Consider the following 26,219-nt stretch of genomic DNA (forward strand, 5'->3'; position numbering starts at 1 on the left):
TTGCAGCACTTGCAAACCTTTGCATGGCTGCTTGGGCCTTGTCTGCGAGTCCAGTAACAGGGAGCCAAGAGTGAAACTGTGTTGGCTGAATTTAAAAATGTTAACTGCAGTCCAGATTAAAGAAAATCTCACAGTTCAGAATCCATTAATACATTTTTGCCTTTGGTTAAACATGCTTTTTGTGGTATAGACTTTTTTAAAGTTCATAAAGTTCATAGTGTTCTGGCTACACTAAAGGATCGCCATAAAATTTAGGCTCTTAGAAGTTTCACTGTGCCGCTTATGTGATACATTGCTGTTTCCCTTGACCTGTGCCAACAGTAAAGTCAAACTGGCTGAACTAAGTGATTTATGTGCAACAGATTAATTCTACTTGGTCAGATGGACATAGGGAAATGGATGAAAGTGGGGAGAGGATAGTCTCCACCAGCGATGCAGAACAAACAAATGGAATGATGGGGAGAGTTGGAGTATCTCCAGCAAAAGGTGTTCCTGCTTCTTATGGGACCCTTCTTGACCAGGCTGCGGTTTCACAGTTGCTTCTAATCAAGTGAAGTACAGGACACCACTGGAAAACTAAGAACTTTGTTTTCTGGGTTAATTTTCAGCAGAATTGATTCAAATTGCCACTCAGCCACACAGTGCTCTGTCGTCGGTGTCAGGAAGACCCAGCAGGAAGCAAGAGGGTAGAAGCGCCCTGGTGGATGGGGGTTTGCATGTGGGTTGGTGACCATAGAGCTGCTTTGTGTTGGGGGTTTCCACCTTGTGTAGGCTTTTGGTGGTGAAGCTGGTTTTAGTAGTGCTTTCTGGCTGTTCAGTGCTGCCCACTAGGTTTGCTGATACAGCTGCTTGAGCGTGCTTGCTGTAACGAGAATCATTGAAAAGATCAGTATAAAAATTGCTTCAGTCTGGAATCAGCAAAGTCATCCAGTTTATAGCTAAATGCCACACACAGGAAAAAAAGTATTAGTTCAGCTAAAGCTAGAGACGGGGGAGTTGTGAAGCAGGGATGCGGGATAGTGACTGGAAGGCTGGGGAGAGGGCGAAGCGTGAATTGCCACAGAAACTTGGGTGGGGGCAGCTGTTTTGGATTTTGGCCAAAATCAGAGATTTGGTGACAACTACTGCTTAAGCATTTACCTTTCCTACTCCTGCACTGCTTGGCACTAGTTGGTTCCTCTGTGCGCTCAACTAATTTGGGGAAGTGATCTGAGTGGAAGGAAAAAAAAAACCCCACCACCTTTTTTGTTCTTATAATTGCTCAGAGGAGTTCAACTCCAGTTCACTGTGCAGGAGCACAAGTGTCTCACCCATGTGACGTAGCAAGTGGCAAGGAGAGTAGGAATAACTGGAACCAATGTTCCTGTTTAAAGGCTTCTCTGACTAATTTCTTTAGGGATAAAATGAGGAGCATGGGGATTGTGGTCTCACAAGCAGGCATGGCTGGCATTGGGAAGTATTCAAGAATTGCTGTATTCTTATGTGGGCTATATAATACATATATGTCATATTATATTATATTGTAAAATAAATATTGTTTTTAATTTTCCTGAAACTTTTAGGAAAAATGCTTATGTTGCTGCATTTTTTTTCTGTCTGGTCTTGTCATCTGTCTCTGTACCTTTGGACAATGCAGTGCTGCTCTTGCCTTTGTGGAAAAGACTTTTGCCATTCATAAAGCTTGCTTGCGCTCAGTTTCTGTTAAAGCTTAATTCTTTTGAGAGATAGGGGATAAGAGAGTAGTTCAAAACTCCCCGTTTGCGATCCTTGAGTCTTTCACTGTTTCCCCGCCTATGCCTAAGCCTCTTTGGACATATGAACTAAGTAGAGTACAGTGTTCGTAATAACAAACCACATCTGAAGAGACTGGTCTCTGGTTCAGAGCTAGCGCCAAACCATGTAATCTTGTTACTGAGAAATGGAGTCTGCTATCTCAAAAAGTGTTGGTTGGGTGTTTATATTTATGCTTGTTTTGCATGCAAAGTTAATGCTCTGTTTAATTTCTTTCAGGTCTGTTGGTACGTTTGCCCGAGCACTAGATTGCAGTAGTTCTGTCAGACAGCCAAGTTTGCACATGAGTGCTGCAGCAGCCTCTAGGGACATCACATTGGTAAGATTTTTAAGAGGACCTTAAGTTTTTGAGAGACACAAAATATTCACCTCAGCAATAACAGTTGGCAAAGAGAGGGGGGCAGATGGATTGTAATTGTGGCCTGCTGTGAAGCAGATCCTGTCTTTGTAAAGGAACCCTTTATTTACATATGAAGTAACTTTTTCTGGCCTTGTGCCTCCGATGATCCATCATGGGTAGTTCTATGAGATATTTTTTTGTTTTGTTTTATTAAAATGTTTTGATGACATGCTTCACAGCCCATCTCTTGCATGGGCTTAGTAGCTGTCTTGAGAAGAATGCAAATGATTATCTGCCTGTCTGCAATGTTATAATGCCACTCCTCATCACTTCCCCAACACCAGACTGTCACTGGCATCCTTGGGCAAGATCGTCTGGGGGAAGAGCTTGTGGTCAGATAAGAAATTTCAGTTGATCCAATTCTTCTCTTTGACAAGCTCCTCAGAGTACCTGAGGAGTGGTGACATTGTTAATATTTTATAATCATAAATGATTCTGAGTAGATAGAGGAAAGGGAAAACTTGAACTTCTGTGCTAGAGAAAGTTTAATGAAAATTTGAATAAAAGTTATGAAGTCTCCAGAGACCTGTTATCAAAGCCTCACGTCATAACTGGAATAATGTGAAACCATATATAGAACAAATTCTAGCATAGAACACTGTAGATTAATTATGCACGTGCACAAAACTGGTATGATGAAAAGCAAATAACATCCTGATTAAAACTACAGAAACCAGGAAATAAAGCTAAGCTTTCATTTACTAATACCAATTCCTCCCCCGCAACGTGTTCTCAGTCCTTGTAAATCACAAGTTGCAGACAGTCGTAGCTCAGCTTTCTGAGCAGTAATTGCTCCTGGGAGTAATTCTTTCTTCCTACTCAGCTATGATGTGTGACTTGACTTGAATCTTTTGGGGGATTTCTGGCCTTTGGGGGAACTGTATGCATGTGTTGCTGCTCTTAAATATTTTTCTTATGTGCAATTTTTGAGGATTGTTTGACAAAGAAAGTGCATGGCTAAGTTTATTAGAAAATATGTCCTCGGACCTCTATCTTCATGTCCCATCTGTGGATGGTACCTAAACAGGGCTGCTCAGTCCTGGGGTGAGTGGGGCTCTGTCATGTGCATTTTCTTAACAGTAGTGCTACAGTGGTGGTGCTGGTGAGCAGCTAAGTAGAAATTATTGATATGCAAGGGCTCATGTTCCACAAACCCCACTATTGTTAGTGAACTTCAGACTTGTACGCTGACAATCACAGTGAGTCTGCGGTTGGAACAAGTTTTTAGTGACTTTGTGTTAGGTATAGAATACTGCACCCTCAAATCTTGGTGCAGAATTTTTGTTACTGCTGTTTCACTGTTAAGCATTTTTTTCCCCCCTAGATGCTTGTCCTTACATTTATCTTTCTCTTTTACAACCATATAGTTCCATGCTATGGACACTTTGCACAAAAATGTCTATGACATTTCCAAGGCAATCTCTGCGCTCGTACCACAAGGTGGGCCAGTCTTGTGCAGAGATGAGATGGAGGAGTGGTCTGCTTCAGAGGCAAACCTCTTTGAGGAAGCACTGGAAAAATATGGAAAAGATTTCACTGACATTCAGCAAGATTTTGTAAGTATATAAAATGAGGACCCACATTGTGATCAGTTCTGATCGGTGATGGAGCTGGTTTACATCTTGTCTAAACTGTGTTGTTTTCCTTCGTGTTGAAGAATAAGGCTTTGAACTGGAGCATGTGTCTTGCTGTAAATTGGGGAAAGGCAGACCTCGTACTGATGACAGCCTGTTGTACAGTCAGAATTTCAAATCACAGATGATAGCTTTTCCTTTAGAGACGTTAATTTAAAATCATCTGCTCCACTACAGCTGAGGGAGGATTTAGGAAAGTGTTGTGACAGCCTAGCTGCTGTAGATTAATTTGTGTTTGGAGGAGAATAAGTACTGGGCCTTCTGAAACATGAAAATTCAGTCACTTTTATAATGCAATTTCAGAAAGGGCCTTTTGAAAGGTTTAAAAAGGAATCTTGGGCATCCAAGGGAAGTGTCCTGTAGTTTGGCCAAAGCTCCACCCTAGGTGCGCAGCCTGCAGATTGAATGGAGCACTGTAAAGAGAGCCAAGTTTCACTGTATCGCTGTTTGAGTCCTCTGGAACAAAACAAGTAGTTTCAGTGTTACTTGTCCTGTGCTCTAATCTTTTAGACCGAGGGACTTGGAAACAGCACAACACTCTCTGTGGTCCTGTTGAAATCCTTGTGCTTCTCGCACAGAGAACAGAGCTGGCAGGGCACAATTCTGTTAGTAGTTATTACTTTTTTTTTTTAATGGGCCAGCTCCATAGAAGCCAAGCAAATCAGAACTGTGACACTGTAGTTGTGGCTCTTGCTCGAGTCTTTGCTGCTCAAGCAGAGAGAGTCTGAGCCAGTGGGCTCCCTTCCATATTGTGTGTGTCTCTTGAATGGTTTACTGTGGAGCCAAAGCAGCATGAAGATTTACCTGGAACCTGCTCTACTTCTACACTGAAAGCACTATTTTTTGAAAGGGCATTTAATTTAACATGGGTCCCATGTGCATCTAATGCCCTTAGGAGATTCAGACACTGACTGTCTTTTTTTGTTAGGAGGGTTAGTAGTTGCAAGACTCTGCTATAAACTGTCTGTCAAAGGAATCCTGTGAATTTCAGTGAGGCTGTGTGACAGCTTCCTGCAATGACTGCTGCTTTTCCTTTATGTCCCTAGCTCCCGTGGAAGTCCTTAACAAGCATAATAGAATATTACTATATGTGGAAAACTACAGACAGATACGTTCAGCAGGTAAGAGAGTCAGAATCACCTCTTTCATTCTAACAGAAGATGTTTTTCTTGCCTTTGAAACCAAACATCGTTGCTTTATTCTCCCTCTTGGGGTTCAGCCTTTCCAATAGGTGGGTTCTGTAACAATCTGAAGCACCGAACAATTTCTCGTCACTGAACTCATCAGCCATTCTGTAGGTACAAACATGTAGCATTGGCATTTGTGCTTTCTTTTCATGTTTGCTGCTACTTCCTTTGTTTGGAGCTTTCAAATGTCTGCTTTGGAATTCAGCAGTTTGAGGAAGGGAATACAGTTAATTTTTGCCTGTAGAGTTCAAGGTCAGCATTAACTTCAGTTTTGACTCATGACGGGGGCGTGGGCAGTTGCTGTACAACAGGGACCCATGCTAATTCTCCACCTCTGCCTGCCCATGACTTTGACTGCAGATGCACAGAGGCTCCCCCATGTAAGCACTGCGAGTAAAGAGTTTGTCTGGGAAGCGTTGATGGCTCAAATTCCCAGACTCGTTGTACTTGAGAATCAACTTTGCCTAGTGTTTACAATAATTTTTATCTCTACTTGTTTAAATATGAAGGCTGCTTGGTCCCTTAAATAAAGCACAATGCAAGCAGCATGCAAAATGTTGCAGAGTATCAGTTGCTGAAAACTACTTATAATATTTAATGGGAAAATTAATTAAAAGAAGGGAGAAATATATAATGGATTTTTCATTATAATTATCAGTATTATGTTTAGGCATCTATTTGAAGTATTAGAAAAATTGGAGTTATAAAAATGTTCTGCCTTAACTTGCTTCATTGGAAGTTCAGCCTGGGATAAAGACTAGATGCCTAAGGCATTGACCAATATTTGGCATGTGCTATATTTGGGCACCTTGGTCTGTAATATGATTTTTACCATTTTCTTTCTGATTGGAACACTGTTTAAATTACAGAGGGATCCTTGGGACAAATGAGAACTCCTTTTTGCATCAATTCTGTATTACTTTGTAAAAAAATATTACCTGCATCCTCATTCCAATATTTCCCCAAGTTCATTCTTTGACTGAAACTTTTCCTTCCGGTAAGGAAATGGGTGGTAGGAAAGTGGGATGGTGATGGGAGCTGGCATGGTGGGGAAAAAGGTGCTGGAGAAATGAGGTCATGGTCTTTCCTTCCCCATTGAACTGTGTGTATCATTGATACAGTGAGTGCTGCTATACTGTCTGACTACAGCTGTTTAGGAGACAATAGCTGGGTGTACTCAACATGTACTACGCTCAATACTTGCACTGAGAGTATCCGTTTGTCTTCTTCCATGCATGTTTTATCTCACCTCACTTCCTTTAGTGATAAAATTCCACCTAGCAATATGGTAGGTATCAGAAAAAGTGAGGAAGGTTATTTTATCAGTCAGTGAAAACTAGAATCTTGGGCTGTTGCATGAAAATGTCGCCTCTGTGCAGTCAGAACAGCAAACAATATTAAGAATTCTTGGGGAAGATTAAACCAAAAAGCATCTCTATACTGCTCAGAAAGTCCACAATACATTTGCAATGGTGAAGTTCTGTTTCTGCCCATCTTGAGATATGTAACAATGCTCGTGGTGGGAATAAGGGGTAGGGAGCAGTTTCTTTGGTGTTCACTCTTGGATACCATAGGAGGCAGATGGGAATAGTGTCCCAGGTGTTTGCCTTCAGGCCTATGTGCTGTGAAGGCAAAACCACTGGAGAAGCTGTGCCTTGATTAGGAAATGGTTAAGTTCTCTTGCTTTTTCCACTTCCTTGAACTTTCTTATGACATAGACAAAATTGCAGAGGGGATAGCTGCATGAAAGGCTTTGATTATTTGTTCTTGCAGCAATTAAAAAACCCAACAAACCTACAGTTTCTCATACTGTTTTGCTATATTCCTATGCAGTGGGTTTTCTATCATGGTTATATGGTACCTTACATGTGCTGCCCAGCAGTGTACCAGGGAGTGGGATTTGGGGAACACTTCTAATTAGAGGCTCTGCACTTAAGAGACAATACGAGTATAAGCCAAACAGGTAGAAATTGCAGTACAGAGATATCACATCAATTAAGTCTGAACTGAGCTGAAGACCTCATCTCAAATTCCCAGCTTGTACAAGCAAATAATACTATTAAACATTTATAAAAAGCCTGGGAGAGCTATCGATATATAACCACAAAGAAAGCACAGGAAGTTGTAGTTGAAATAATGGTGTATTACATTTATATTTTACTTGATGTGTGCAAAGTCTTTGGCAAAGCACATCCCTCACCACTTTTTCCATCTGTTTCTTCATAGTGTTTTGCCTGTGTAGATTCTTTCCTTAGTCTAATACCACAAAATTGTTTTGGGGCTAACAGCATTTTTGTACATAAGGTATTGAAAATGTGCTAAGTAAGGATATGAAAAGTGTGTATCCCGAGTTGTTTCACTTTCACTGGCACTCCTTCTAAGAGGACGAATAAATTATATTCCAAGGCTGTTATGTTATTGTCTTTAAAAAAATATTGATAACTTGCTCATTCTTGTAGAATCTCTGGCTGAATGAACATAAAATGTCCATTTAAACTGTCTGTTTCTGTGAGTTACACAACATAGTGATGAAGTTTTTTGTCATCAGCCAATTGCCTGCTTTGATGAAAAAGTTAGTTGGGAGCTATTTACATCCTTCTGTATTTCCTTTGAGATTTTCTTGGAGCGAGACAGCACTGTCATAATCCTGAGGGAGAATCCATCTGTTTCTTGCCATTGAGGAAGCTAAATTTTGAGTTGACTTCAGCAGAAGACCCTTTCTCAGAACTGAACAATAAGGTATACTTATGCTTGGTATACCTAAGATTGAAAGGCTTAATACAGCACTTCCTTGTCTTGTGAGTAGGATACTGTGATTGAGATACATGCGAATTGACTTATTTTGGAGCATGCACTTGGATCTCTTATCCGGTAATTTTTATTTGGCTTCAGCTATACCATGCCTTTGAAAGTTACCAGCATAATTAGGAGTTCAATTGTTTCAAGAGAAGGACTGACCCTCCAAGAACAGAACTGCTAGAAGGAGTAATTCTACTGCAATGTCAACGCAGAATTTGTGGTCTGATGTAGGCTCCTGAATGTCTGTCCAAAGTGATCCCAAGAGTTGTCCTGTCAAAGACACCCTTTCAGAGTTGTCCTGAAGAAAAAGAGGGAGATGAATTCCAAATTCAGTATCCCGTGTCTCCTTTGAATGCATCCATTTCTTGAGACAGATTTCCTGTGTCAATTCACAAGAGCGTATATTTCTGATTCAGAAAGGTTTGAAATGGCATCCACTGAGTAACTGCTGTTCAGTGGCTTCCTCCAGTGATTTGAAAACTCTTTAAGAGTTGATGTGATACTTGGTTATGCCTACATTTTCATTCAAAGTAAAGGTTGAGTTCTTACGTAGTTGTGAATTCCAGGGTGATTTTTTTTTCTTTAAATGCTTCTACTGTTTTGCATATCATGAAGGAAAGTCCTGAAAACTTTAAAACATAACACTTTCCAACTGTTGAGATGCAATTGAGAAGAGTTCAGGACACGGCAGTGACAGATGACTTTGAATTAATCATATGCTTTCTGAGAGTTGAAGGCTTTAATTTACTTTTTGCATCTTTATTTGTGCTTGAGGAGCATGTAACTTCAAGAGGAAGATCAAATATTATTGATTTCTACTATTCTATTTCTTACGTGGAAGTGCCATTAGAAAAACATAGGAGGAATAGACAGAGAAAATCAGTTTTAAGGTATGCATAGTGTTGAGAAGATACTGGAGAAAGTGGAAGTGCCATTATATTTGACTACATGAGGTAGGGAGCTTAACAGAGGGAGCTCTGGGTAAATCTTGATGTGGATAGAAAACATCTTTATTAAGGGAAGCAAGCCTTCTTTGTACCTAGCCAAGAGCTGTGAGTGACATCTTAATGTACTAGTCTTCATAAAGTACTGTGTGCTAGCAAAGTAGAAATAACATCAAAGAAATGTTTTTCTACATACATAGGACGTTTTATCCCAAAACACCTCCTGTTAAGCTTACATTAACATGGAACTATGGCAGTTTTGGCAAGCAAGTGACAGAGACCATAGGTGCCACACATCAGTGCTGAGATGCGTTGCTGGAGCACAAGCAGCTGGAAACACTTCTCCCAAATGCACCATGGACTAATTACCTTTTCTGTTGCATCTCCCCTGCCTCCCAGCAGCACTTGTGTGTTCAGAGTTTTGAAAAGAATAAACAGTGTGAAAGTTCTCTAAATCCAGAAAATGTGATTTAGAGACTATCTTCCCCATCATCAAGTAATAAAGGCTTAATATTTGAGGATGTTTGAGGCGTCCCCGTGCTGTCTGCCAACCCAACTCTTGTGTTGCAGACCTTAAAATATCCCCTGCATTCCTGGATTTCTTCTGTTATTTCCTCTTTATAAATGTTCACTCTTTAGAAAATTACCACAAACATTTGCTCTGATATGTCATATATTATAAAATTCTTTCAGGCTCAGTGGGTAGAATGAAAGATGTTAAATCTAGGGAGAGGATATATAAAGGACAGATATTTGCACCAGCTCGAATGTACAGTGCTTAGTAATTTAATCCCTTGGTCCCTCTGGGATAGATAAGTTGGTAATATCTCCCTTTTGTAGATGGGGAAAATATGATGAGGTAAATAAGAGGATATACTTAACGTGTGCATATATAAACAACTCAAAGACAAAAGATTGCATTTAGGCCAAACTACTAGAAAAAGTTACAAATATTCAGGGTTTTTTTGTGGATGAGGACATTCGTAGCTACATCAGACAACATTAAGAATTTATAGTGTAAATACGCTTCAGGCACAAATCAATTAATAACTGGCAAAGGACTTAGTAAAGCACTTTCTCTGTGAAGGGATTATTCTGAAATTGTGTATGACTGCATTTCAGGCACCTTTCTTTTGTATGTTCTGGTATCAGTCACTGTCAGAAAATAGGAAACTCATCATATCTGGTCTATTGATTGTCCACAGCCACAAGTACTTAGTGCAAAACCAACCTCTTCTTACTCGGCACATTGTGGTACCTTCTGAAAACCTTCAATTTTCCTGGTATACTGTTTGTAATAAAGGCGTATGCTGTATGTCATGCTCTGCGCTGATCCACAGGCACCTAGCTGTAGGAGAGGAGGGTATTGCTAGGTCCAGGTGACTTATGGCAGTTGTTAGCTCAGAGCTTGCACCACAGTCATCAATCACAAAGCAAATCTGTGGTGTGAGGTTAACATTCATCACCAGTTTACTAAAATGTTGCTTAATACCCTAAATTAACCATGTCTCCAAGGCAAATTGCTTTACATTGTGGATAGTAGAATATTTCAGCTGCTGGTAATGCATTGTGCTTGTATGAAGCTTTTTCCATTCATAGATTTCCAAAACTGTCATAACATAATGACTCTAGATAGTCCCCTTGGGAGCTTTTGTCATGAAAACTGCAGCTTTTTCCTCCTACAATCTAGAAATCTAGTGGAAATTAAAAAAAACCCAGTTCTCTACCAGTGGAAGTTCCCTGAATTTCCTGCTTAGGCCTCAAGGAAATACGATTCTTGTACAAAGTTCATCAAGCAGTATTTTAAACTGTTTATCACTATCTGATGTTGGACTTCCTTATAATTCCTGGGGAGAGTATGAGCTCTGTGGCTGTTTGTCTGCTGACATAACTGCCCGTGCCTGGGGAGAGAAGACCTGTTTTTCAGTCCAGGCTGGGTGGAGCAGCCTTCAATTCATGAGCAGAAATGCACCTGAGAGTGTGCGTTTTGTTGAAGGATTATTTTTTGGGGGTAGTGTCTCTCTGGTAGATAAGGAGGGTTTCTGATGTTGTTGGGGAACCATTGTCACAGCATTTTTTGAGGCCCATCATTGGATGCTTTGGTTTCTTACATAAAAAGACTTGAGCAGGGTACTTTGAAAATGTTCAACTTCGAATTTCTGGTTTGCATTCAGAGGGAGAACCTCTTTAGTTCCATCACCGATGGTCAGTACAATGTGTATTATTGATTCCTCCAAGTCTGTGGGATTTATAAGGATCGTCTCCATGAAGTCTTAATTTAGGTTTTCTTGAAGAGAGTTTTTGGGTAGCTGTCCTTGTCCTAGACAAGATTTAACAGAAGCAATCTGGGAAACTTGCCTACACCAGCAGAAAGAAGTCAGCTTTTGGATGCAGCTCTCTGAAGGTGTACCTGTAGTCTCTGGATAACTTTCAGAAGTTCTGTTTTCTCAGTCCTTGTTCTCTTGTCTGACAGCTTCATTCTTTGTTTTCTAAGATAGGTTGACTTTTATTTGCAGGAAAAGGTAAGAGGGGAATTCTTTAGGAGTCTTGAGAGCTTTGGCAAGGAACTGTCAGGCTGTCAAATGGAAAACTGTTGCTTAAGACTGTCCCTCTGATCAAAGCAAGCTTTATGCTTACGGGAAACTTTTACTTCATTGTTTCTGTGTGTGTCCATCGTGTCCCTGTAAAAAAGGATTTTTATGTTTGTCCAGTTCCTCAGTGACACATTCTTCAATTTTATTACATTTTCTGGTGCTTCCTGTGTCTGTGAAGATATGGACTTTAGCTTTACAATTATTTTCCTAGACTGTGCCTTGAGGCAGCTGCAAAGAAAATGTTAAGCTAATCTGTTTGTCTAGAATACCACCATGCTGCTGGTTTGTCCGGAAAACATTGTCGTGGCTTTATGCAGACTGCTGTTACCAGCATGGATGTTGGCATGGGCCCGGCTTTGAGCAGGAGGTGGGACTAGAGGCCTCCAGAGGTTAACCCTAAATTAATTTAGCTTATGTAGTAAAGAGAAAACTTGAACCTCAGAATGTCTCTTTTACTTTTTAAACGGTGTGAAGGTTTGAGTTAGAAAAGGAATTCTTGGCCAGTTAGTAAAGCTCATGCTAATTTCCTACCTCTGCCATGTTTTTGTGGACTATCAGCAAGTTCACAGCTGTAGCTGAGGGGAAAAAAAAAAGCAGTAGTGCTATTCTGGGGGAATTTACTCCATACATCCCATTGAAAGGATCCTGTAATCAATCCACTCCAGAAATGTGGACAGAAGTTAATGGATGGTTTTACTGAAGTAGGGCCATGTAAAGAGACAAATGGTGTGTACTTCTAAACACGAGTCCCCATGCTCTGAAAGTCTGCTTCTTGTATGTGTTGTCCCTTAAACACATCTCTGTTACGTTCCTTAATTAATATCTCCTGGCAATGATGTTTTTCATTAGGGGCTGGTTGTTCCGTCTAGTTAGCTTCTCCTCTTTTTATCCCCTTGATGTTCTTTGCTACCTGTCTGCTGAGATTTGCACATGTGCCTGGGGTTTATTTCCTTTTTGTCTCAAAGGGGGATAAATGCCTAGTGTTTATGTACCTAGAGCTGCTCACCTTTAGAAAGTGCAGACGTACGGGTTGCCTATAGCTGATGTTTAGTCATAAGTGATGACATACCATAATTTAAAAAATCTATTGGGTAACTCTGCATCAGTTTTGAGTTGAGCTCTTGGCCTTTTTAACTTTCAAAGATCTCCTGTGTCACCCAGTCTTCAAAAATGAGTACTATCAACAAAAAAGTCTTCATTCAAACTCTTTGAATTGGTTCAGCTGTTGGGAAATGTGATGGACAGGGTGCATTACTATACCTGTTATTGTCCAGTTGGTGAATATTATCTTGGAGAAGGAACACAGACTGATATGTCAGATCTTCCTCTGCACAGGAAAAAAAAAAAAGGGTTGTGGGAGGAACAATGCATGAATTTGTATTGAAGTGAATGGGAATGAAAAGTTTGTCCTTATAAATGGTAGATTGTCATCTCTTTGACTTTTTTGAAAAGCTGTGTATGTAGTCATTTGATGCCTGCAATTGTTTTAAGTGGATATTTTCCTGTTGGAAAAGGATTTTGTGGTAGCTGCTCAGTGAAAGGAAAACTTCATTGTTTTTTAATAACCACTCAAGTTTTTACAGGTATATTACTTGACTCCTAGGTAGAATAGTCCTTATTTTCTTTGTATTCTAACTTTTTTCTTTTTTTTTTTTTATTTTATTTTTAAAGAAACGATTGAAAGCAGCAGAAGCAGAAAGCAAGCTAAAACAAGTGTATATACCCAACTAGTAAGTACCTTTTTGTATTGCTTTGTTTTCTATTTCAGAGGGTCTGGTGTAGCTGTTTCCATGGCCTGCCAATGTCATGTATTTGCTTTAATTACATAATGAGAGACATAGTTGAACAAACATGTCAGAAAACTATTAAATTAGGTTACCAATATAATGAACCTTTGCTGATGCTTGAATAGGCTTTAATTCCTTTGTATTTTAGCTGAGTTAATGCTAACCACCCTGATGCTAATAAACAACTAGGAGTCCTGTGGAAGAAAACACGGTAGCTCTGGTATTTCAAAGCTGGCTAGAACAAAGCAGCAGTCCTCCCAGTATGCTTACGCTGCTGGTTATGAGTGTGTAAAAGACAAAGCTGTTCCCACATGCTGACCTTCTACTTCTGGAACACAGGGTATTTCCTCCATGGGCAGCTGAGGACTTTCCCTTTGGGGCTTTCCTGGTTAGGATGCTGTGCAGTCATGTTGCTCATTTCCTTCATCCTATACAATGTTCCCATCCAGAAGCAACTGTTACTTATCTTCTAATTTTTATTTTTATACGGACTGGGAGTTGGGGACTTGGTAGCAGGTCAGCACGGTCATGAACAACAGGGTAGCTAATTAACTACTCAATAATATATCTGTTTTTATTAATTTTTGTCATCAGTGGATCACCAATGTGTGGTTGTTTCCTAATGTCATTTAGAGAGAGAGATATATAAATGTATATAGATAACTATATTAAAAATAATATATATGATATATATGATGTGTGTATATATATATATAAAAAAATAAAAATTCTTAGTAAAATGTGTATCTTCTTCTACATTTCCTCTGCATAACCCAGTCAACAGTTGTTATAGTGTTGGAATTTTAAATCTCCTCTATCCTTTCTCTTTTCAACTTCCACTCCCAGATACGTTCCCATATGTATTATCCCCAATAACTCCTCTACGCTTTTATGCTATCTCCTTTCAAATATTTATGAACTTCTACCATGTGTTCTGTTACTTAAGGCAAAACTAAGTTTTACATATTTCGCTTGCAATACAGTCTGTTATTTCTTGTGAAAATAGAGGATCCATGATTTCTTTTTTGGTTTGAAATATGTTGATATCTCTCAGGTGAATTTACTAAAAATCAGGTGTAATATTACTTTTTGTGGATGATGTTTGTCTGCAGGGGGACACTGGACATCAAATTAAACATGAATTCACAACGTGATAAGCTTGTAAAGCAAAAGCCAATGTAATTTAGACTGCGGATGCGAAAGGATATTGCAGGCAAGAGAGCCTAGTAGTCTTGCTGTTGCTCTTGGATTACAATGTATGTAGGTAGGGCTTTGTATTTGAAAGGTTATGGTGCTCACTTGATAATGGCTGTCTGGAGTGGTATCTTATCCCTCAACGCTGTATCTCAGCAAGATAATTCTTGTTGCTATCTAGAGAATATAATCAAATCAGCAACTTGCCTCTTTACTTCAGGAAAAGACTTCTGTCTCTACCCGTGTGGTTGCTATTTTTGTCTCTGGCTTTGACTTCTAGTCACGGTTCATTTTTGAGTGTTACACCTTAACTTACATATTGTTTAATTAATAAAATGGGTGTCAAATTTTCCTCCTCTTTCAATATCCTTTCATGTGTATCAGGAAAAGTAGCAATTGCGTACATGACTTATTTAATCCCACATGAATGCTTCTGCTCCTTTTTTGCTATTATTTCTACTCAAGTTTCAGTACAAGGTCTGGCACATAGGGAACGCATTGCATCTACATTATCTTGTGACCTAGAAGAAGATTATATTCTTGGCTTGTAATAGCAATACATGGTGTAGGGATCTAAATATCAATGTTATTGATTTGTCCTTATCGTGTTACTGAGCCCATTCCTGTTTCGAGGCTTGAACCATAATGATCCATTTGTCATCTCGAAAATAAATTACTTGATGTAGGCTGTCACAAGACCTACGCAGAAGCGTATCAGCTGATTGAGTGAAACCTATTCTAACAATAACTGGTGTAAAATTGTTTGCAAAGAGAGACCCTGGAGGATATCAGACTCAAACAATTTTATCTTCTTTTTTTTTTTTTTTTTTTTTTTTGTCTTCCACTGATAGGACTCTCATTTGTTCCCATGATGTTAATAGGAAAATCTAGGGAGAGGGGAGGACAATAATAAGAAAAACAATAGAAGCAGTCTTCAAAGATTATTTCTCATGTCACATACGTACTATACAATGAAAAATAACAGCTCTATGTGAAGCTTTAGAGTTGATATTTTTTAACTTGAGACTGTGCCCCCAATTTATAATGTGGGTAACTGAGGCATGGAGAGTCATACAGGTAATTGATGTGAGGTTACCAGAGTCCTAAACCAACATCCTAGATATTGGAAAAACATTTCTGTCCTAGATACTGGACAAACATTTCTGTGATCCTTCCAAGAACAACCATGGTTTTGGGACAGACGTCTGTAGTTGATGTGACTGAACCCAGTGTTTGTATGCATGGCTTTGTAATGCATCCCTTAGGTTGAAAAGCACTCGTGCTTTCCTGGTGAAAGGAAAAAGTATAAAATCAGTTGAATTCTGCATTCAGGAAATACTGAAAAAAATCTTTTAGTTGTTTTCTGTAGCAATTTCTCTGTCAGTGGGAGTGGTGTTAAATAAAGCAGCAGCAGAAGCCTGAATGCACAAAGAGATTCCATGTTCTTACATGCTTCATCCTGTTATCCACCAGCGTGAATCCACCAGGCTCGGAGACCTTTCTTGTTGCAGATGTAGCCTCAGTCTCTTTCTCTTTCTAGTGTGTACCCAAACATATTCTTCAGGCTGTTGTGGAAGTTATATTCTGGTTTTACTAATCTTACGGGCATCATATGTACTAGTTACTTCTTTTTGATGACAGTCTGGTTGTGTAGCTGGTGCTTTTGGGGATTAGGACATCTGCAAATCATGAAGGCTGAGACAAGCAATTTTGTGTGGCTTTTCTCTCTTTCGCTTTGATCTAAGTGATATCAGAAGGGGTGAGAACAGAAAGGGAAGAATGAAGTGCTCCATACAATCCCCAGTCTCAAAAATGTATTGCTGTAAAATGTAAATTTTAAATTTACATCTGTAAATGTAAATTAATACATTCTACTTACAGTATTTTATCTGAGAACCTCAAAGCACTTTGACAAGGTGCAAACACTGCCTTGAAAACACTTGTAAAGTAGGGAAATATTGTTCTCCCTACCCTGCCTCTTTTTTTAAGCGAATAGGGAAACTGGAGGAATAGGTCAAAGCTTTGGATGACTACAAGGAGCAACTGCTTAACAAGGTGAAGATAATTCCTTTGTCTTTTGGTTGGTTGTCCCCTGCCTGAGGAGCAAGACTTTTTTCCTTTCCTGTTTAATTGTGCAGAGGTCCATTGCAGCATGGAAAATACAAAGGTGTAATGCTGTTCTTTCTTTTGTAGCTGTGCTAGTTAAGATGGCAATCTTCAATATTTTGTTGAAGAAGGCTTCTCATTTTCAAAAAGCATTGTTTAGCAGTCATTAGAGCTGTTCTTAGAAGTGAGTATTTACAGTAACCTGTGATGAGAGCTCACCTCTCTGTTGTCTGGATAAGGAATCCAGACACTTGCATTATATGCCTAGAGGTAGATGGCATAAATGTTCCTTACAAAGGACGAAAAATTGTTCTTATTTCTGAGGCTTAATTCCTTAATTGTTCTGTTGCATCTAGCACCACTACAGTTTCCTGAATAACAGGAAACATTCACTGATGGTGTTAAGTTTATAGTTCTTTTTAACAGATAAAATTTTATCACTGTGCTGTGGATGAAATGCTAGCAAGTCATATAGCGAAGGGATTTCAGTGTTCTGCGTGGCTCAGGGTTATCTTCAGGTTGTTTTTTAGGCAGGTGCTTCAGTCCATGATGGCTGGCTTCCAGTACCTTCTTTCTGCATGTGCTTTATCACCTTAATATCTTTAGTTGAGACTGATCTCCTGCAGAATACAGCCCAGAAGTCTGCACTTTGTGATCCCTGTTCTAGCATAGCTGACTGCTCCAGCGCAATTGAAACCCATTTAAAAGACTTCCATTCTTGATGTAAGAATTGGAAATGGTAGTTTACCGCACCATCAATATTCTCACTACCTTATTTGCATCTTTCACTTTAGCTTCATTAATTGCCTAATGATTCATCCAGTTATTCATCTAACTCTCTTGTTAATAGCTGTAGCAGGCTTTGGTGATATCAAACAAGTTTAATTAACATATCATCAACAATTAAGAGCTTTTTGCTTCTGATATGATGAAGACATTAGCTGCCTAAATTTTGTTACTGTCACTGAGAAACTTGACCTCAGCTTTGGAGCAGGAGGCTTTCTGGTGCTTGTTGCAGCTATATTAATTGTACTATTCCAAGATCCTGAAGTGAAGTTACTGTTACAACTACAGCATAACAATTTTGTGATCAGTGTGATTTGGTGATCGGCTTTCACCCCTGCATGCCTTTCACTTGCGTTTGAAATACAAGTTTGATAAGGGTTGAAGAGAGGACGACGGAGTCAAGCCATCACCCTCCTTTCTGCACATGATCTTAGTACTTTGGATGTGCATGCCAATGCGTGCTGGCTTGTTCTGTTTACAACCAGACACATCAGGGCTTCATGGCATGCTGCTCAAAAAAACCAAAACCTTTTTGTGTGCTTTACTGATGGATTTAAGACATTTTTACCACATTTTTTGGAGGATAAATACATGTATAGAAGGGAAGCAACATGTCTGATGTTGAGCCATAAGACCTGGAGTGGAACCTTAGTTTTCTTTACTTCAGTCTTTTGCTCTGTTGAGCAACACTGCTTGTAACAGTGTGCATCTGTGAGGACTGTTTGTTTTACAGCATCTTGGTGATGTTTGCACATGGAGTTTGCTAGTGAATCATTGGCAAAAGTTCTTTTGCAGCAGGTTACTATAGTGACACCCCAGAGCAAAATGCTGGGTAGCATGAATGTACCCTCTTTCAACTTTCCCTTTGTTAAATGTGTCTGCAGATCTCCTACCATCTGTGGTGTCAGAACTTTGTGCCATTCTAATAAGCACCCTGAAACACTTTAATCCTTGTAAGAGCCAGGCAAATTAATAAGCAAAAGGAGAAGAAAACCTAATCAGGCTTGTTAATCTAAATGCCTTTGTTTTTTTTCTCTCTTCTCTGCTTCTTTTGGGCTGTGTATGGGCTGCTCAGTGTACTGAAGGAACAAACTATTTACAGTATTTCTGTGCTGCTTAGCCTCCTAAGCTTTCTCTTCTGCAGAAAGGCCCTGAACTTTACAGTGAGGAGCACTATCAGAATGCTATCTGAAGTTTTTCTTGGACTGGGCAAATATTCTCTTACCTCCTTATGTAATGTGTGCGTGGTCCTTGTACGACATTCACAGCAGAATCTATTTTGTCTCTATAGAAATGGGGCTTTACCGAGCTCTGTATCTCAGTGTCGGAGCAGACATTTTCAAATGAGAAGGATGACCGTCTGGCTTCCAGGGCAGTATAAGCTTTGCAGTAGCGTTTGGGGTTGTTCTGGAGCTGCAAGGGCCAGTTGTCTTCAGAATTAAGTCACTTGGAACTCCTTTGCTTTCAGGGGTCATTGCTGAGAACATGAAACCTAATATTGATGCCCCATTAGAAAGAAATTAATTTGGCCATATTCCCACAATGCAGTTTTTGCAGAGCTAGCCAGGGAGAAAAGTAAGTATTCTGGGTCACTGAAATCACTGTGACTCTTGGTGTCAATGTGCAGCTGATGTGTAAGAAAATGTGTTTTCAGAAAGCCATTTTAAGATATTTCTGCTTGAATAAGTGGATTCCAAATCATGGGTTTATTAGTTGGAAATAAAAGGACTATGCCCACTCCCTTCGGTCTTCAGGTAAGAGAATATGAGGGAAGTGTAACTGACACTACAATTTGGGTTTATGTTCAGAAGTTGGCACCAAAGGCTGCCTGCTTTTTGTTGCTTCTATAAGCTGAGCTCCTAACAGCACCTGGGAGTCCTTATGTGTTTTATAAGCTCCTTGTGTATCCTTCTCTGAAACTTCTTGTGTGACTTCTCCCATCTTCCTCTGTTCCCCAGAAGTCCTGTCCCTGCAGTATCGATTCTCTGTCCTTCTTGTTCCCTCTCAGGCCAAGGGTTTTTTGAATGCCTCCTTTTCCCCCTCTGACACCTCTTCCTCTGCAGAGATTTTGTACTATTCCATACTGCTCTCTATGCCAAGGTTTTGTTTGCCCTTCCATTCTCAGCTCCTGCCAGTAGCTTTTTTTTTTTCCCTCTGAGTCAACACTTTTAAGAAGAGTATAGGGATGAGCTGAGGTGATTCAGACATTGTTATATTAGAATGTATTAGTGACAGCCATCAATGCATTTCTGCTCTGTGGATGTTAAGCTTTCAGAATTTCTCCTTTTAGTAGAAACCTAAATGCTTTTTAGTAGAAGTGCAGAACATAGTTTAAGACTTGCCAGAAGGCTCATATTCATTAATATACTTATGTATACGCTATGTCCAAAGATGTAGTTCGACGTGTTGGGTGTGCTTATGTGAATTGTGGCTACATGATGCAAACCTTTGCAGTAAGACAATGTGGAAATATTTGTGACTGCAGTCTAGGGTTATCTTTCCCTGAATAAGGCAGGGGTTGACCTTTCTCCATCTACCTCTACTGCTCCTTCCCCCAGCCTTCTTTTTGGAGATTTAAATAAAATATCGCTCATGTTGAGGACTGAGAAAGATCTGTAGATAAGATCTTTTTGTCACCTCGATTAGAATGTCTGGAATAGCGAGAGTATCTTAACCTACCTGGCCTCACTGGTTTATTGTTTTTAAATGGTTTTGGACTCTTGAATGGCATCTAACTTATTATAGCTATTTTTATTATCAGCATTATTTAAATATTATTGGAGACGGTGTTTTCATGGAAGTCAGATATTGGTAAGTACAGCTTGTTCTGGAAGCCATGTGATAAACGAAATTTAAATCTTCAAACATTTTGGGCCATATTTTTTTTGTCACATAGGAAATTGCATGCCTCAATTAATGTTTGTCCTCCTCTTTGCTTTGTGTTTTAAGTAACAAGCCAAACCCCAACCAGATCAATGTAAATAATGTCAAACCAGGAGTGGTAAATGGTACTGGAGTACAGGCACAGAACACGGGAGCAGGACGGGCCTGTGAAAGCTGTTATAGTAAGTGACATGCCAGTATGGCAGTTGTGCATAGAGAGTGTGAATGCTGTGTTGCAAACAGTAAAATAAAAGCTGTGTTGTGGTGGGGGGTGGGAGAGAAGGCTTTGGAAGGGCAGGGGCACAGAATTTGACATAGCAGCATTTAAGCAAAGATTTTTTTTTTTTGTTACTGGCGTTACATTTGTAAATAAAATTATGAAGTACTAAAGAGGGAGTTAGTAAATGTCCTACGTAATTGCAGGTAGCTGTTGAGCAAAGACTTAAATCACCAAGGTGTGAACTTGACAATTTTTTCATGATTTTTTAGTAGATTTCAAAATATGCGGTGATATTGTATTTGGTCTGCTGCCTGATATTAATATATTGAGTTCTAATGATTGTGCTCCTTCATGAGGAGCCTTTAGAGATGCTGGAATGTAGGACTGTATGAGAAGTCAAGTCACAGATTTCTTACATTTTTTAGTCGTAAAATTAATGTATGGGGAGTTCCTGAAGACAATCTTCCTCTCTCTCTCTCTCTCCCATACTCTGCAGAAATTGTTGTCTACCAGTCTTGCAAAATTAGAGCTTTCAGTTTCACCGGCAGGAAATTTCCCATCCTACTAGTTGTTTTTTTCTGTTCGTGTTTTGACGGGGTTTATATCTATAATTATTTCTGCTGAAATCACAAGTACATTTAACAGTGGTGATGACAATGAAACCATCATCGGGTTTTTAAGGTCTGTTTGAGCTTTGCACTGTCTTTGTGTGGGTTTTCTTTGTGATGATTCTAAAGAGAATAAGCTCTGAAAAGTGATCCTGTTTAAGGATATATATAATTTCCACCTTTGTTATCTCTAGCCACACAGTCTTACCAGTGGTATTCTTGGGGTCCCCCTAACATGCAGTGTCGCCTCTGTGCATCCTGTTGGACATACTGGAAGAAATACGGTGGCTTGAAAATGCCAACACGGTTAGATGGGGAGAGACCAGGACCAAACCGCAATAATTTGGTAGGTATCTGCAAAGCAGACTGCTTGGTGCTCTTGCCTGGAAAGCTAGCTGCCATGCTATCTAACTAATTGTTCACTGTTCTTAAATATTTAACAACAAAAAGAATGCCTTCAGCCTCCATTGTTGTCCTTGGGTTTGGTATTTCATGTCTTGCAAAAGCTGGCACCTTAACTTTGGCTATAAGTAATTTGTTGCCAAGTACTGCCCTGAGAAAAAAAAAAACCCACATCATTTGTTTAGCAAACTAGCCATCAAATGCATGGGATAACTTAATGAAGATGGAAAAAACTGAAATGCCAGCCAGTGTTTCTGGTATTCGGTTTCCATGATTTTTGCTGTAGGCGGAAGAGAACTTTTTTTTCCATAAAGGAATTAATTATTTCCTGAAACCTGTTCCCTTTCCCAAGGCACATTCAAAATTACATACTCCAAATAGCTAGTGGCTTTTTAGAGATCCTGTATCTTGTTTTTCTACTTCATCCTATTTTTTTTTAATTAATCCTCCTTCCTTTTGGATAGGTTTTGAGTAAGCATTGTATGAGCTGCTTCTGTTTAATTTTTCCCCTTTTACTTAAAAACCAACATTCTCAGAATTTTTCCAAATTTGGTGGAATTCAGTCTGGAAGCATCTACGTTGAGCTGACTGGAAAAAGTAGCTGCATCACATGGACAGAAGGATAGTGCACACTGAACTTTGGTCTTAGATTAATTTCTTTCCTCTCTCCTAGTCTTTGCTATCATTCCCTTTCGATTCTATTTCTTTTGTTTAACCTCTGTCCTTTCCAGGCTTCTGCTTGCCTTCTGAAGCTACCTAATTGCTGAGATAACTGCCAGGTTTTATCAGCCTTAAACCTCTTGTTTGTTAATTAAAAAGTATGTAAATAGTCAGAGGGGAAAGCCTTGTTCTCCCCAAACTGAAATTTCCTCCTATTTTCCAGCCGTGGCCAGGTTTGAGATAACAAGATACTACTTTCATTATTTTATTGGTTGACTTAGTTGCTTTTCATGAAGAAATACTGCTTTTGCTCTCTGTAGGAGATAAACATCTTTCAGCATTATTCTTTATTACATGCAGTGGATATTTGGCAACTCTGTAAATGCATTCATTGAGTTCAGAGTAAGAATTAAAATGAAATTCTTGCAATTTTGAGACAAAAACCATCTTGCATGCTGTAAGTTTACTTTGGGAAGTGAGCTTGTGATGTATATTTTAGCCATACAGCTACTTTCTGATATTCCTCTCCCTCTTACAAATGCTTTTTAATAAGGAGTTTGCATTGTTATCCAGAGCAACTGTAAGCACCCAAAGTCTGAGAGTCTTTCTGTTGGCTCTGTAAGCACTAAATCATGTGATAGCATCAGGTAACTTCTTTAGGTCTGGCTTTTGGATCCCTGCTTTAAAACTTGGGACAGCACAGAAATAAATCCCTGTGAAGAGAAAATGTTTACCTTCATTTTATCCTTTGAGATATTTTGGAAGAAAATTCCAAATGTTGACGGGTAAGATTTGGGAAATGAGGAATAGCTGGGCTGAAAATATTTTAATCTGTAATACTGTTTCTGTTCTTACATCTGTGAATCAGTAGTTGAAAGTGATTTTATATTATATTCTTTCTCTTCTTTAAAACCACACTTTCTAATAATTATTTTTTAGAAACCATATTTATTTTTCTTTCTTTCTAGAGTCCTCATGGTGTGCCAGTACGAAACAGTGGGAGTCCCAAGTTTGCTATGAAGACACGACAAGCTTTCTATCTCCATACAACAAAACTGACAAGAATTGCCAGACGCTTATGTCGAGATATCTTGCGCCCTTGGCATGCTGCAAGACATCCCTATCTGCCTATTAACAGTGCAGCAATCAAAGCAGAATGTGAGTGGTGATGCAGCTGGGCACCTACTTGTAAAAGAGCCCTTTGAGATTCCTTTCCTACAAAGTTTGAGTTGCAACTTCTTGAGATGCTCTCTTGCTCACAGCTAGTGGTTTCACAAAATCTGGCTATACTTGCAGAGTGTTCTAACTGATTGCAGGCTAGACAAATAACTTAAATTCATGAGTTGTTGTTTGGTTTAAAATATTCATGTTTGCTATTACATTTAGCATTCTCCTGCATTTGTGTCCTTTTGCCAAGACATGCTTGCAACCTGTAAAATTCCTTTTGATTGAAAAGCTCTTTCAGGACACTTGAGTTATTCATTTAGTTTTACTATAATATCTAAATGTCTTTACCCTCTAATTACTTTTCTTTGTTTTACAGGCACAGCACGTTTACCTGAGGCATCAGAAAACCCATTGCTATTAAAGCAAGTGGTTCGAAAGCCCTTAGAAGCAGTACTCCGGTATTTAGGTATTGAAAAAAACCCAAACAAACACCACCAAACACAAAACCCCCAAACAAACAAAAAACCCTACTAGCTAATTCTGCTAACTGTTTCTTTTTTTCCATTCGGTTCTGGATTTAGATGCTGGTTCTGGACTAAAAAAAAAAAAAAAAAAAAACAAAAAAAAAAAAAACCCCAAAAACAAAAAAAAACCCATGAAAACCTTCCCATGAACGTATCCTTTTTCCTTTTCCTACTTAATTTGATGGACCTAGTGGCTCAGCAGTCCACTGTGGGCTCACTGAGCTGTATCAGAAACTTTTTCAAGTGAGGAGAAGGATGTGTTTGCTGTGGCCTCTGATGTATGTTGGGGACAAGTTACCATCTGCTATGGAGGCACAAACATAATGTTTTGGAAACAATTGGTCAGTCCTGGTGTTCCAATTTTTGAGCTGTCTGGGGGCAGTTCCTACAGTTGGGTCCTCCAAGAAGCCTCTCAGGTTTAGGACAGCACTGTGTCCCATAGCTTGTGAATCAATTGCTGGCTATTCTGTCTAGAGCTAGACAAGGGGTCTATATTTCCATTCTTTACTTTCTTCTTGGTTTTTCTGGGGGCAGGAGGAGGCGGTTTATGGTTTTCTTGAGGACTTGGGCCTCATCAGCTGATTTGTGGGGGAGTACTGAGTAGCTCTGTCCAGGACCTTGGTGTAAGTTTTAGGTGCTGGAAGAGGCCAGCTACGTGACATGCCAGCTCTGACTCCAACTGAATGCAAAATGATTTTCCCTAGTGTTGCCAGTTGCTAGAGATACCCTGAAGACATGTTTCAGGTTGCTACTGCAGTCTAACGTGAGTCTAACCACAGAAAGCTAGGTTGGACAGTGGTACTTTGAAGGCTTCCAGATTAACAAGGAAATTGATTGCCTTTTTACTTTGATAAGAAACACTGAAGTTGATTTTATGTTTCTTTGAACATTTTTGTTGATGAAATATTGTAAGGCTCAGGGTTTATTAAATTTTTACTGCTTCTCTGTTGAGTGTTGTACTTCTACTGTATACTAATGAGATACACAGATTGGGAAACTTTGGATATGTATAGTGCAACCAAATAAAGCCAACAGAGGGAGAAGTTTTGCTGTTTGATAAAATCCTGCTTTTCATAGTTGTACAGAATATAGCAGTAGATTTTGAGATTTCATTAGCGGTGTGTGAGGGTCTCCATTTCACTATTGAGCTGGGAGAAAGGAGTGAAAGAAACGGAGGGAGGCTGAGGGACTGGCGAGAATGTATTTTTGGAGGTGTCATGCTAAGTGTGCTTTAAGTTGTATGTTACTCTGCTGTTGGGGCTGCGAGAGAAAAAGTCAGTTGAAGGTCCCATTTGCTGTTGCTTGTCACTTTCTCAAAATCTTTTCAGTTGGACAGCATGTGCTTGATCTCTGCCTTGGCCAAAAGTTTGCGTTCAGACTCTGTGTGTTCTTTATGGTGGTGCTTTGAATCGTCACTTGTTTAGCCAGTTTAGCAATTGTATTTTTTACAAACCTTGCAAAACTGGCAAAGTTGTAATTTCCTCAGAGTTTAGGGGTGTTACTGCCCAAAGATGGCTTTTAATATAGAGCATGCCCAAAATGATCCCAAATTGTCAGAGAATAGTGTTTTGGAAATAGATACAAAGTGCTTTTGTTATCGACTCTTATTTTAGGATAATATTATGACATTGGTTTTAACATCTTCAGTAGACATGAATTCCTAAATATACTTAAAATGCTTTCTATAAATAGCAATCTCCAGTCAAAATTATTGACTGAGATAGTTTGTATATAAGGGGAGGTATACTTGGTCACCTTGGAAGTTTGCAGGTTGTTTTCAGAGTTATAATTCCAGTATGTTCACTAATAATAAAACCTCACCTTGCTGTTTTACAACAGAGTCTCATCCATGTCCTCCGAAACCAGATCCTGCAAAGAGCTTGTCCAGTTCTCTCAACAATCTGACTCCTGCTAAGTTTACACCCGTCATTAATAATGGGTCCCCAACTATCCTGGGAAAAAGAAGTTACGAACAACACAATGGAATGGATGGTAAATATTTTTCTGCAAAATGTATATTGTCTATATAGGCTTTTTCTTCTATGCTTTCGGTATACAAGGAGATTATTTAAAACTATAGTCCTTTATATAAATTCCAAATTTCTTATTCTTGAGGGAGGTTAATTTTTTCCTTTTACAAAAAGTCACTTGTCCCCTTTCTCCTTCAGGGTGAGATATATGATGTGTACTGCCTGGGTGGTGCATGCACATAAAGCTGCTGTGCTAGTGGAACTCTGCCTAGCTTGACCAACCTTGCAAATGGGATAGTGAAGGAGAAACGTCCCTTCAGTTTTTAAATGAGTAGTATGAAGAAAACCTTGATAGCTTTTTCCAGTGATGCTTCCTTTTTCTTTTGAGGTTTACAGCTTTTTTAACCTGTAGGTAGTAGCTGTGCAATTCCCAGGTGGCTTTGTAATGTGTGGATTATCTGGCTTTCAGCAAAGCTACCAGAGGCTGCATGTCATTGAGAGAGGCAGGCTGCTGCTTAGCTGAGGGAGGTAGACGTCGTGCCAGATCCGGCGTGGCATAAACC

General features: G+C 39.4%; 1 protein-coding gene across 3 annotated transcripts in view; it reads left to right on the forward strand.

The window, feature by feature from the left end:
* Positions 1-26,219, forward strand: part of MTA1 (metastasis associated 1) — an 88,177-nt gene that overhangs the window by 40,697 nt on the left and 21,261 nt on the right. For all 3 annotated transcript variants that reach the window (XM_075508100.1, XM_075508101.1, XM_075508102.1), the window contains exons 9-17: positions 2,011-2,110; positions 3,559-3,747; positions 4,872-4,946; positions 13,021-13,079; positions 20,172-20,287; positions 21,128-21,279; positions 22,964-23,153; positions 23,539-23,628; positions 25,526-25,678. In XM_075508100.1, coding sequence (XP_075364215.1) covers positions 2,011-2,110; positions 3,559-3,747; positions 4,872-4,946; positions 13,021-13,079; positions 20,172-20,287; positions 21,128-21,279; positions 22,964-23,153; positions 23,539-23,628; positions 25,526-25,678 — 1,124 coding nt within the window. The remainder of the gene's footprint in view (positions 1-2,010; positions 2,111-3,558; positions 3,748-4,871; positions 4,947-13,020; positions 13,080-20,171; positions 20,288-21,127; positions 21,280-22,963; positions 23,154-23,538; positions 23,629-25,525; positions 25,679-26,219) is intronic.

Source organism: Mycteria americana, chromosome 7, assembly GCF_035582795.1.
Source record: "Mycteria americana isolate JAX WOST 10 ecotype Jacksonville Zoo and Gardens chromosome 7, USCA_MyAme_1.0, whole genome shotgun sequence".
NCBI lineage: Eukaryota > Metazoa > Chordata > Aves > Ciconiiformes > Ciconiidae > Mycteria > Mycteria americana.